Source organism: Podarcis liolepis (assembly GCF_965112155.1).
Source record: "Podarcis liolepis genome assembly, chromosome: 5".
NCBI classification, from domain to species: domain Eukaryota; kingdom Metazoa; phylum Chordata; class Lepidosauria; order Squamata; family Lacertidae; genus Podarcis; species Podarcis liolepis.
The window spans coordinates 64,469,615-64,482,804 of NC_139556.1; the positions used below are offsets into that span (position 1 = coordinate 64,469,615).

Genomic DNA, 13,190 nt, shown 5'->3' on the forward strand with positions numbered 1-13,190 from the left:
TGTAAGGAATATGGTAACTTTTAAAACATTTTATTAAGAAATCCCAGTGGAATAAGACATGAGCAAATACCTAAAACCAGATAAAGCTAATAACAGAATATGAAAACATGATGGCTGTCACATGATTTTATACACATTATAGTATACTCACTTAGCTTAAGGGTAAGCACTGTGGTGGTTGGTCTGTGTGGTTTTCTATGTGATGTTCATACATTACTGATTGGTTTTTGAGACTAGCACATGTTGGACATAGAGAAAAGCCTGCAGAAGGGAATTGGCAGAAACTGACTTTGCTGTTTCTCCTTCCCTAGCACCCCATTCAGTCTCCAACTCCTGTTGAATGGAGTGAGTTGTGGTGTAGGGGGGAAAGGGAATTCCTCTCTCCCCCAAATCAGTCACAGGTAACTTCCATGAGGAAGGGGTAGGGATATCTGCTTCTTCTAGCCCCCTACTGCAAACCTCTGCAAAATCTGCCGTCCCAGATGGGCTCAAACCCAGGGAGCGTAAAATGCAATTTGTTTGTTCAGAGGGGACTCTGGGATTGCCAATACTATATACCGTATTTTTCGCCCCATAGGACGCACTTTTCCCCCTCCAAAAATGAAGGGGAAATGTGTGTGCGTCCTATGGGGCGAATGCAGGCTTTCGCTGAAGCCTGGAGAGCGAGAGGCATCGGTGCGCACCGACCCCTCTCGCTCTCCAGGCTTCAGGAAGCTATCCGCAAGCCTTGCAAGCCTGGTGGGAGTTCCCACGGGCTCACAAGGCTTGTGGGCAGCAGCCTGCAGCCCCCGCGAGTGTCTGCAAGCCTCGCGCGCCTGGCAGGAGGTCCCGCCGGGTGCGTGAGGCTTGGGGCGGCAGCTTGTCGCCCGAAGCAAGGGGAGCCCTCCGGACGGCTCCCCGTGCTTCGGGCGAGTGTCTGCAAGCCTCGGGTGCCCGGCAGGAGGTCCCGCCGGGTGCGCGAGGCTTGGGGCGGCAGCCTGTCGCCCGAAACACGGGGAGCCCTCCGGACGGCTCCCCGTGCTTCGGGCGAGTGTCTGCAAGCCTCGGGTGCCCGGCAGGAGGTCCCACCGGGTGCGTGAGGCTTGGGGCGGCAGCTTGTCGCCCGAAGCAAGGGGAGCCCTCCGGACGGCTCCCCGTGCTTCGGGCGAGTGTCTGCAAGCCTCGGGTGCCCGGCAGGAGGTCCCGCCGGGTGCGCGAGGCTTGGGGCGGCAGCCTGTCGCCCGAAACACAGGGAGCCCTCCGGAGGGCTCCCCGTGCTTTGGGCGAGTGTCTGCAAGCCTCGGGCGCCCGGCAGGAGGTCCCGCCGGGTGTGCAAGGCTTGGGGCGGCAGCCTGTCGCCCGAAACACGGGGAGCCCTCCGGAGGGTGCCCCGTGCTTCGGGCAGGTGAGCGCAAGGCTTGGGGTGGCAGCCAGGGCACGGGGGGGATAATTTTTTTTTATTCATCTCCCCCCCCCCCAAAAAAAAATCGAGGTGCGTCCTATGGGCCGGTGCGCCCTATAGGACGAAAAATACGGTAAGCAAGAAACTAGCTGGATATACATGTTTGGCTGACATAGGACTGAAATGTTTAAATCTAGTTTTAGAAACATGACTGTTAAGCCCACAAAACTAGAGTTGTATTTTTACTCTTGCAATGCAACTGCAGTTGTTTTCTCCTCACATTTATCCTCCACAATTCCTGTTCTTTCAAGGTAACCAGAACTTCCGAATGTTTACAAATATCAGTTGAGATTCAAATCCTAGTGTCTTTCTCTGGTAAATATAGAATGCTGGGCAGATTGCCAGGCTATAAATAGTGATCACCAAGTCAAAGGAGAATATGTAAATGGAGGACTAGGCAAACCAGAAAAGCAAAACAAATTAAAAAAGACTCACAAAATGATGGCGATAATTTTTTTAGTAAGTTTTTTATTAAAGATTTTTCATAATTCAGTAAGATAAAACAAACTAATAAAAACAGAAACCAAAACAGAGACAAAGAGAAAAAGAAAACACCAAAGGAAGACTGAAAGAAAAAAAGGGGGAAATAAAAAGGACTTCCAATTTTCCATCTCTCAATTACATAAAAGAAATGATTCAAAATATTAACTCTAGAGTGACATCCAACTGATCTATTTTCTGTTAGGCAATATTTTCAAATCTTTCAACCCAGATGTCTTAAAGATTAATTCATTTTCTGTTTTACACAAAAAGTCCAAAAGGGGTTCTCTAATTATTGTTATTAATAAATCTAACTTTTCTCTAATCGAACATATCAGCTTTGTCTTCAATACTCAACAACCATTCCTCCATATTAAACAATAATAAGTCCTTCCATCTTTATTTCATAATTCTTTTCTTACTTTATATTCATTGGCACCCAGTGCCATATCTTCCATTCCCATTTCCTGCTGTATTTGCTGTGGTTTTCCATCCAGATCTTTTTTTAAATGTCCCTTTCATTTACACTTCTTGCATTCTTTTTCTTTTTCCAAGAAAAGCGCCAGAGGTTTGGTAGGTTTCCCCCCTAAATTCACTCCAAGATGTACACAGAGTCCTTTATCTCTACCAGCTCAGAATGTCTCTAGATTTCTCCATTCATCCATGGCTTCATCATTAAGATTAAACTCTAAGCAGACAAAATGTGAGAGCCTATCAAGAAAGTTCAGCATTTATAGTTGCTCATTTTGCTTTTGTGTGCACTTCTTTCTGATCAAATAAAGTTCTCCCCCCCCATTTATTCTAATTAGGACTGTGACTTGAGCAGTTCTAGCATCCACTTCCACGTTCTTCCAGTTAAGAAGTTTAATGTTTGTCCAAATAAGCACATACTGGGGAAAGTTTGGGACTGCTTGCATGAAGAAAATGCCTTGTGATTGTTACTTGGCCATTTCCTTTCTTTATATTATGGCAGATTTTGATGCTGTAGAAATCTGGTTGGCTCTTTTCTATCTGTAGAAGCTAAATTAGTGCATTTGGACAGACATTTGTACTGGAACATCACTTGGGTATATTTTTTTACACATGTAACTTCAAAAACCTTGATACTAAACTTTCTGTCATCATGATTGTCATCCACTGCCTGGGATGATACTCCATGACCAGCTTCTAGGGTTCCAGCTTCCAGGGTCAAGATAGATACATTATTGAATATGCCTTCCATTGTAAACTGCTTTTCTCTCTGGCCCTTTAATGTGCTGCTAAGGCAGCTCCCTAAGATTTTATGGAGTTAAGTACAATTCCCCCTGAGTTTATTTTAATTAATATGTTCCTGAGTGCGTATTTTCTCAGGAGATTATCAGATTCATGTGCTCTGTCTATGGAACCAAAGTGGTGCCAGTTCTAGGACTTACTGACAAATTAAAAACTGACAAATCACTGGGCATCCATCCAAGACTTCTCAAAGAACCCCAGTGTGAAATTGCTGACCTAACAAAAATAAGTAACATCTCTAAGATTGCCTCTATAATTGAGGACTGGAAAATAGCCAATGAAACATCTTTTTTAAAAAAAGAAAAGAAATGCAGGAGAGATTTGGAAAATTACAGGTCAATTTGCTTAATGTCTATTCTAGTAAAAACTAGTAGCAAACATTGTTAAAGATAGAATTATCAAGCATGTAGAAGATTGAGTCTTGCAGAAGCAGAACCAGCATGACTTCTGCAAGGATAAGCCCTAAGGTTTTTTGAGAGGGTCAACAAGCATATATATTGATAGAGGTGATCCAGTCACATTTCAAAAAAACTTCTGATAAAGTCCCTCACCAATGACTCATGAGTAAGCTCACTAGTCATGGGAAAAGAGAGGCTGTTCTCTTGTGGATCAGTAATTGGTTAAGGCACATGAAGCAGAGTGATTATTATTATTATTATTATTATTATATTTCATATACTGCCCTATACCCAGATGTAGAGATGAGTCCTCCAAGTATCAGTATTCAGACTTGCTCTTGTTAACAATGATAGAGAATTAGGAGTGAGCAGTAAGGTTGCCCAATGACACCAAATTGTTCAAGGTGATTGCGAGGAACTCCAAACTGGGTGAATGGGCAGTAAAGTGGTAAATGCAGTTCCCTGTGTGCAAATTGAGGGGATGTACATGGGGCATTTCACATATATGCCAATGAAGTCTAAACTAGTGGTGATTGACTAGGAACGAGGCTGTGGGACTGTAGTGGATACCTCAATGAAGATTTCAACCCAGTGTGCTGAGCTGTGAAAAAGGTGAATTCCACGTTGGGGCTAATTATTATTTTCATTCCATTCCATTCACAAATCATTATTAAACAGGATAGGAATTGAAAATAAAACTGCCAATATCATAATGCCATTATACAAATTATGGTGAGACAACACTTGGAATATTGTGCACGTTTCTCATTGTCTCACATAAAAAAGGCTATGGTAGAGCTGGAAAGTGTTCAGAGAAGGCCATCAAGATTGTCAAGGGTTTGGAGCAGTTCTCCTATGAGGAAAGGCTACAAGATTTGAGGCTTTTTAGTTTAGGAAAAAAGGCAACTAAGGGAGGATATGATAGAGGTGTTAAGATTATGCACGGTTTGAAGAAAGTAGATAGGAAGAAGCTTTTCTCATACTGGAATGTGGGGGCATCCAATGAAGCTGAATGTTGGAAGATTAGTGACAGTACTTCTTCACACGATGCACCTTTGAAATATGCCCCCACAGGATACAGTGATGGCCACCAACTTGAACTTAAAAGAGGACTAGGCAAATTCATGGAGGATAAGATTATCAGTGGACCATAGCAATGAGGGATATGTTCTGTTTTCACTATTGGAGGAAGGCTGCTTCTCAATACCAGTTGCTGGAATCACAAATGGGGAGAGTACTTTTGCATCCAGGTCTTGCTTGAGGACTTCCCATAGCCATGTGGTTGGCCACTGTAAAAGCATTAGGTTTGGCCTGATCTAACAGGGCTTTTCTTATGTTCTTAAACATTAAAACATCAACTTTTTAAATCAAGCAGCTTCAAATAGCACATTAGAACTGCAGCAGTTTAAAACAGATTCAGAGTAATCAAATATTAGTTTAAAAGCAGCTTTAAATAAGGAGGCCTTTAAGGCTGGTTTAAAACCATCCTGATGACAGGCCCTTAATCAGGGTATCTGGAGGCAGTATTAAGGGCAAGCTTATATGGATGCAGATAGTCCTTAGCATGACTTGCTCTCAAGCTATTTAGAATGTTAGAAGTCCGCACTAGCACTTTAAATTGGGCCTCAAAACCAACAGGTAACTAATGTAGCTGGTACAATATAGATATTATATGCTCTGGCTTCTCGGCCCCAATAAGCATCTAGGCTTACAGCGGCCAAGTACCAGCCAAAGCTTCTTTAAAGGCAGGCCCACATAGAGCACATTAAAGTAGTCTAGTATAATCAGGCTGTTTCATAAGCTTCAGTATTCTTAGTAAAGAAGAGGAACAGCCAATCCTCAGAAACAGACGCAAGTCCTCTCTTACTGTTTCACTGGTGAAAGGCTGCACTTATATTTCCTATTATACTCAAGTTTTATTGCTGGCTACAAGACATAATCAGTACAATGGGATTTGATGAGGCTCCTCATTTGCCATAATGTTCTTTAATAGGTAGTTCAGAATATCAAGATATGCAATATAGGAAAAACTTTTAAGTGGAGTAAAATATGTATGTTATGCCTATTCATTTTATTACAGGCACTGTAAGGATTGAGATGTTTAGGAACATGCAGAATGCAGAAATAATCAGGAAAATGACGGAAGAATTTGATGAGGTATAGTATTAAACATTCTGAAATATTTTGAGCTGTAGGTAAAAGTGTGCTAAGAGTTCTCCAGGATAGGACCGGATTCAACAAGTCCTGCTGACACAATGTGGTTCTCCTTCCCCTACACCCCCCCCCCAATCGCTGGGTGGTGATGGTTAGAAGACACACACACCCAGAGCAGTATGCAGGTGAAGGAAAATGATTTCGCTGATGGAGCAATCTCCCTAGCACTACTATGAACACAGAGTTTATTCTGTTATTGAATGGCTTCTGTTGTGTCTATCCTCCAAGCTCCAGATTAAGAGGGCACACAGAGAGCGTTTTCTGTAGATGATTTCAGGCACAGGTATTGTCCAGGAAGAGGCATTCTGTTAAGTATTGAGGTTCCAAACCTTGTAGAGCTTCATAGACCCAAACCAGAACGTTGAATTGGGTACAAAAATAAATTGGAAACCAATGCAGGTAAAATAGGTCAGTGTGAAGTGTTCATAACACTGTGTCCCAATTAACATTCTTGCTAGATTTTGCATCAGCTGAAGTTGCTAGATCATCTTCAAAGGCACCCCCCCCACACACAATGTATTGCAGGAACTACAAAATGGAGATTGCCAGAGCATGGATCACTGCAGTCAGGTTATCCATTTCAAAATAGGATTGCAGCTGGGATACCAGCCTTAGTAAAAGGTACTTTCTGCCACTATCACTACTCGAGCCTCTAATGATAATGGTGGATCAAAGAGCACCCAAGTTGTGACTGGTGCCCACTGGGACTGATAGAGCAGAAGGCAGGGAGACCAGCAGTAGGTGGAGTCAGAGCCAATGACAGGAAGAGCCAACTTATTCTAATTCTAATTTTGTCTCAAGCATCCTCCCTGTTGAAAGTTTTCTAATCCAGAAACCTTTGTTTTTGTCTTGATACAATGTGAGTGAAATGTGCTCTTTCCCCTTAAAATAGGTTTCTTACACATAGCATTCTCTCAGTGCAGTAGTTGTATGTAAAATATGAAACTTCTGAAATCTAAACTTGTGTTAAATATAGTATGTGCATTTTGTCTTCCTTCAGGACAGTGGTGATTACCCACTTACGATGCCTGGGCCACAGTGGAAAAAATTTCGATCAAATTTTTGTGAATTCATAGGAGTTCTAATACGACAATGTCAGTACAGCATCATTTATGATGAATATATGATGGACACCGTGATCTCACTTCTGACTGGTTTGTCAGATTCGCAGGTCCGAGCTTTTAGGCATACCAGTACACTTGCTGGTAGGTACATCTTAAAGGAAAGCATAATACTCCTATGCATAAGAAGCTAACTTATCATTTTATGTATATGAAGCTAATTATGTTTTGTTTGGGAGCGCAGAGATGAAAGGCAGATATAAGCACTTTAAATAAATAATAAAAGACTGTAAACATAATGAAGACAGTATGAGCTGGTCATTTATTAGCAATTGTTTTCTACATTCAGTTTGAGCCACTGACTTTCTTCAGTGACTATGGGAGAAAGGAAATGGCAGGGACAACACTGAGGTGGGAGAAAAACTTGTTCTATGACCAGACATTGCCCCATTTCTACTATGTGTTCACTTACAGGTCCTTTGCTTTACTGGACAGTTTACTACCACTTGGAGATTGAGGTGGAATTTGAATGTAATGACAAAGAGTGTTTTGGAGGCATATGCCTCAGAATCCCACACCCATTACTTACTCTTCAGGCAGAGGCAGGAGATTAGAAGATTCTGTTTCTTTATCAGTAAACCGTAGTTTGCCATTACCCACAAACCAGGATCCCAAATGGTTTGAGCAAACCAGTTTAACATGTTTGGTTGCATCCTCAAGCTATGGTTTGTCACTAAGTAAAGTATGCATTTCTAGACTCTTTTTCCACATGAAGGAAAGGGGGGGGGGATGGAGCACATGGGCTCAGAGTGCATACCTTTTTCTTCCTTATAACCACCAGCAATTAATTCAGCCATAGATTTTGAAATTTAGGAGCTATTTGTCTAAAATGTAAAACAGGTCTGCTATTGTCTATGAAAAGAAGGTCAGATATATATATAGAACCTACAGTTCTTTGATGACATTGAAAGAAGTCTTTGAGTGGAGACTGGAAGAAGCTATATATGGTAGTCTTGGTTTTTATTTTTGAAAAATTAAGTTATTTTAAGCATGGAAACCAAGCAAAGACAAGCAATTTCCATCTGGTTTCAGGGACTAAAATAGCTGCCCTTTTATTGCACATTATTTCTAGCTATGAAGCTTATGACTGCTCTTGTGAATGTTGCCTTAAACCTGAGTATTCATCAGGATAATACACAGAGGCAGTATGAAGCTGAGAGAAACAAAATGATTGGTAAAAGAGCCAATGAAAGACTGGAGCTTCTTCTTCAGAAACGAAAAGAGGTACGTCAATAGACCAACACTGTTCTCCTTGTGTAGTACGTTTCCCAGAAAGCTAGTTGAAGACGTTTTATTATATTAAAATCCTCTGAAAAGGATTCCATGCACAGAAAGGAGAAAAATCATTGCAATGGGTTGGACTTGTGAGGAAGTATCTGACACATTTGCATTGTGTATCAAGAATTCATTTGAGCAGTGCATGTAAGTTATCAGCATGGAACACCAAATTAATTTTTCCATACATCCTGTTCATTTGGCAGAACGCTTGAATGAACTATTGAATAGTAACAGAACAAATAGTTTTTTAATCAGCTCACCAATTAGCACTGAGTGGGAACTGTTCATTTTTTAATGCCGTGGACAAGAAATAGAAATTACACTCACATGCTCCCTGCTCTGCTGCTAGGCTGACCTAGTCCTCTCAAGGGAGCAAACAAGATAACTTAAGGAGCAGACACAAGACTACCAGCACGAAAGAAGCAGGGAGCTTTCAGACAGCCCTTGCAGCTCTTGTTTGAACTGAGCAGGATTTAACCTTCACTCAGCTGAAGAGCAGAAATTAGATCCTCCTGCCTTGGCTGTGCAGGTGCACAGCCAGTGTGTAAGTTAACCCTGTACTCTCACCCAACAACTGATGTCACCAGTGATGTCAGCAGGTGGGCATGGTTATGGGGAGACTGGCCCCTGAACTGGAGGTTCCTCATTCCTGATATATAGCTTGGGTCATATCAGTGTTCAAGAGATCAACTATGATATCAATAGGAGCACTGATCCAGTTCAACAGGAAAGTCTCCAGGAAAATAATGGGAAACCAGATTCAAATGTCTACTATGATAAACTACCGGTAATTTAATAGGTCCTCCCATATCTGCAGAGCATAGAGACTGCTTCTACCATAACCTTAAGCATGTAGTGATTTGAACATAACAGAGGAGCCACCTGATTTTCCCCACTCACAAATCATCCTCCTCTTACCCGGAATAGAAGACAAAGTCACGAATATGATCTACCATGTGCTTCAGGCCAGATGTTATTTAAATTAGGCCCATGATTTACAGGTTTCATTAAACAAGGGGGTCCCCGGTTCAGATATTCAGAAAAAGAATAAATCTAGGAACCGATTTTCTGTTGGAAATGATCATGTTATTAATCTGAAATTAATAGGTAACCTTAATTTGCATTTCAGCTGCAAGAAAATCAGGATGAAATTGAAAATATGATGAATTCTATTTTCAAGGGTATATTTGTCCATAGATATCGGTAAGTGGAGCAAGTGCATTTTAGATGTAGGTAGTAGTAAAAGATGTTAAGTTTCCATTTTTGCTTAAAATTTATGAATGCATTCTACAGTAAAAAAAAGAAGAATATAATTTCAGTTATGCACATACAGGCTTAGTTATAATGGGATATGGAGACTAAGGGATCAGGCCAAAGGCTTCATGGAAAAGTTCCATTTTGAAAAATAAGAAATGGCATTATTGAAGTCTTAGGGGAGACAGTTTTCAGCATGAAGAGCAGCAAGGGTTAAAGGGCTGAGTGATTTGAGGGGCAAAATTGTGAGATTAGAGAGGGTTAACATTGTGCAAAATGATGAAAAATTGCTCTCTCTATATATATGTACACACACACAGAAGAAGCAGGGAGACAAATTATTTTCTTGCCTTTTTTCACAGTGATGCTATTGCTGAGATTAGAGCTGTTTGTATTGAAGAAATCGGAGTATGGATGAAAATGTACAGTGATGCCTTCCTGAATGATAGTTATTTAAAATATGTTGGTTGGACGCTTCATGACAGAGTAAGTTTTACATGCACTAACATAGATCTCCAGAAGCATGCTCTTTTCATGTGCTGTGCTTGTTTAAATGCAAAAGAAAATTCTGCATTCTTAATATTTCCTTCTAGCGATATTGTTAAATTATATTCAATTGTACCTGGTTTTTCTGATTTATTTATGTATAACATTATTCATAAGTGTCTTTCTTCATATTACTTTTCCTCATCTCTTGAAAAGCTGTGAATCCTTGTTATGGTCATCATGAAAGAAGCTTCTTAAAATGAAATACATATATTTATGTGGAATCTTCATAATTGTCAGAAAGAAATGTAGCGATAGTGCTGGCATTTATGTTCTAATTTAGGCTAGTTCAATTTTTCCCCTTATGACTGGTTCTACTAACTTATATGGATCAGTTTTTACGACTGGGAAGAAATGGAAATTGTTAAGTATTAACCTGTTAAAGAAAAATCAGTAGTGCCGGATTGAAGACATTATGTGTTGTCTTGGTTTATAGCCTGCAGTTCATTAGCACAGTTCTTTATATCTGGTATTATAGCAGCAATCCCCTCCAAAACTGGCAGTGCTTCTGAAAAATTAAACTGAGGCTCTTGCCAACATGCATATTCTGTCTGCATTATTGGCCAGCAACATTATCCTGTTGGCTAATAATCATGTTCTGACAACCTGAGGATGTTGATCCATGTTTGAAACTAGATTACAGGCAGCAACCACTTTAGGCATGTCAGATATGTGCATGACCACACACACATGCATCACACTGAACCTGGAAGTGACTCAAAAACGTTACAAAGAGGGGCGGGGGCAGAACAGGTGTTTGCAGGCTTTTTCAATGGTGTTTCAAATACACGCCATTTCTCATAAATGTGCAGTACCTTGGAACGTAACCCCTATGTAAATTGGGAGTTGCGTGGTGATAGAATGAAGTTTTGAATACCAGGTTGATTAGTCATACCGCCTTCCTTACAGTGCTCAAGCACCCATGCCCTGAGCTGCTTGTAGCAGGATAATTCAAACAGTTGGTACTGGTGGTCTGTTATTTAAGGTGTAGATCTTCCAGCAGCCCCCTGTTGATCCCCTTTAATCTGGAAGCAGTAAAGGAGCAGTTGGCTCCTTACGTCTCTCGCTCTGACCTAGCCACTGTGATCCACGCGATGGTCACCTCCAGACTGGATTATTGTAACTTGTTCTACATGGGGCTGCCCTTGAGACTGACCCAGAAACTCCAGCAGGTGCAGAATGCCGCGGCGAGACTCCTTACGGGGTCCTCGCTGCGGGATCACATTCACCCAGTGCTATACCAGCTGCACTGGCTCCTGGTGGAGTACAGGATCAGGTTTAAGGTGCTGGTTTTAAGCTTTAAAGCCCTATACGGCCTAGGACCCTCGTACCTACGGGACCGTCTCTCCTGGTATGTCCCACGGAGGACTTTATGGTCTTCAAACAAAAACATCTTGGAGGTCCCAGGCCACAGAGAGGTTAGGCTGGCCTCAACCAGAGCCAGGGCTTTTTTGGCCGTGGCCCCGATCTGGTGGAACGCTCTGTCACAAGAGACTAGGGCCCTGCAGGACTTGACATCTTTTCCCCAGGGCCTGCAAGACAGAGCTGTTCCACCAGGCCTTTGGCCAGGGCACAGCCTGACCTCCTCCTTTGGCAATCCTCACAGAACTCTAGCCCAATGGTTACCATTAATTTGATTTGAACTGATTTATAATGAAAAGATTTTAGAATGTTGTATCATTTTACTGTTGTTAGCCGCTCTGAGCCTGACTTCAGCTGGGGAGGGCGGGATATAAATAAAATTTTATTATTATTTATTATTATTATTTCTGTGGTTACTCAGCAGCTGTATCCAAAGTTAACTGTTTCTCCGCCTGTGTTGTATGAAAATATCTGGAACTAAGTTGCACTGTTGCTGTAATTGCTGCTGCCCGCTTTACCTTTACCCCTTATATTAAAATGATGGCTATGGCTGTCGTCAGCATGGTATCAGCTGACAGACTTGCCATTCTGATTCTTCTCGATGGCCGCAGTTGCCGCAGTCTGTCTTAAAATGTGGACGGAGGGGGCCAAGCTTTCTCTGTATTTCAGCCATAATCAAAAGCTTGAATATTGTTCTGAGAAAAATATTGTAGGAGTTTGAATTAATATATAATAACAGTTTTTCCTGATGGTACATATTTGTTTCAGTTAGAGAACATGGCATTTCAATTTTTAAAAAGAGCAGTAATCATAGCAATAATGATGTCGTTGCCAATAGTGCTGCTGAAGGAAGCAGTACCTCAGGAAGGCAAGATTTAGGAATAGTATGTGATACCCAAGCTGTTGAAATGATACTGCACAGTTTCAAATAAAAGAATTACCCTTCCAGTCCTTGTTAGTGTATAATATTGGATTGCTTTTAATAGTTACTTTTGGAGAGATTTATACACCACACTTCAATAAAATCTCCAGGGCAGCAGGAATTTATATATTTTGCCAATCCAATTATCCTGGGAGGAAATTAATTTGTTTGTAATGAAATCTGTAATCTTAGTGGATAGATGTGATTTTAGTGTTGTAAGTCATCCCAAGTACTTGGTGGAAAGATGACTAATATAGAAAATAAGTTTACAATTTTCTATATCATTAATGTTTAAAAATTTCATTCTGTAAATATTATATGAAATGAATGGTTAGGTCATTGGTGCATGATTTTCTTGAGGATTTGATTACTTTTAATGCTTTTGAATATGTTTTTATTTAGCAAGGCGAAGTGAGGTTGAAGTGTCTAAAAGCTTTGCAGAGTTTGTACACCAACAGAGAGTTGTTCCCCAAATTGGAGCTATTTACGAATAGATTTAAGGTAAGTGTGACATACTATGACTGCACAAAAGTTAACCTTCTTTAAAGTTATGTACAAACAAAATGTATCATGAAGCTTACATTTGTATAAATTGTTCTGGTTGCTGAGATGAGCATTTTTGAGCACTGTTAGACAACTGGCCTTTTAAAGTTTAAAATCTCATATGGAGCGTACATGACATAGTGTGTTACAGTCCAGTCTTGGTACTTTATTACTTCCCCTCCCAAAAAAATTGTGTAATAAATTTCATTGGCTTATGAACAGGAATTTGCTATGGTCCACATGCTCTAGCAGGGCCCAGTAGGGTTTATATATTGCCTAGCAGCTACTGTACTGAACATCCACTTCATATATACTGATGTATGACTTTTCTGTTCAATTTTTGCTACACCATTGCATGC

The 13,190-nt window shown here is 41.0% G+C and overlaps 1 protein-coding gene across 4 annotated transcripts in view; it reads left to right on the forward strand.

Moving 5' to 3' along the window:
* The window catches only part of STAG1 (STAG1 cohesin complex component), a 102,264-nt gene that overhangs the window by 61,604 nt on the left and 27,470 nt on the right, over positions 1 to 13,190 (forward strand). For all 4 annotated transcript variants that reach the window (XM_083506335.1, XM_083506334.1, XM_083506337.1 and 1 more), the window contains 6 exons: positions 5,672 to 5,748; positions 6,806 to 7,010; positions 7,999 to 8,150; positions 9,334 to 9,407; positions 9,821 to 9,944; positions 12,691 to 12,789. In XM_083506335.1, coding sequence (XP_083362461.1) covers positions 5,672 to 5,748; positions 6,806 to 7,010; positions 7,999 to 8,150; positions 9,334 to 9,407; positions 9,821 to 9,944; positions 12,691 to 12,789 — 731 coding nt within the window. The remainder of the gene's footprint in view (positions 1 to 5,671; positions 5,749 to 6,805; positions 7,011 to 7,998; positions 8,151 to 9,333; positions 9,408 to 9,820; positions 9,945 to 12,690; positions 12,790 to 13,190) is intronic.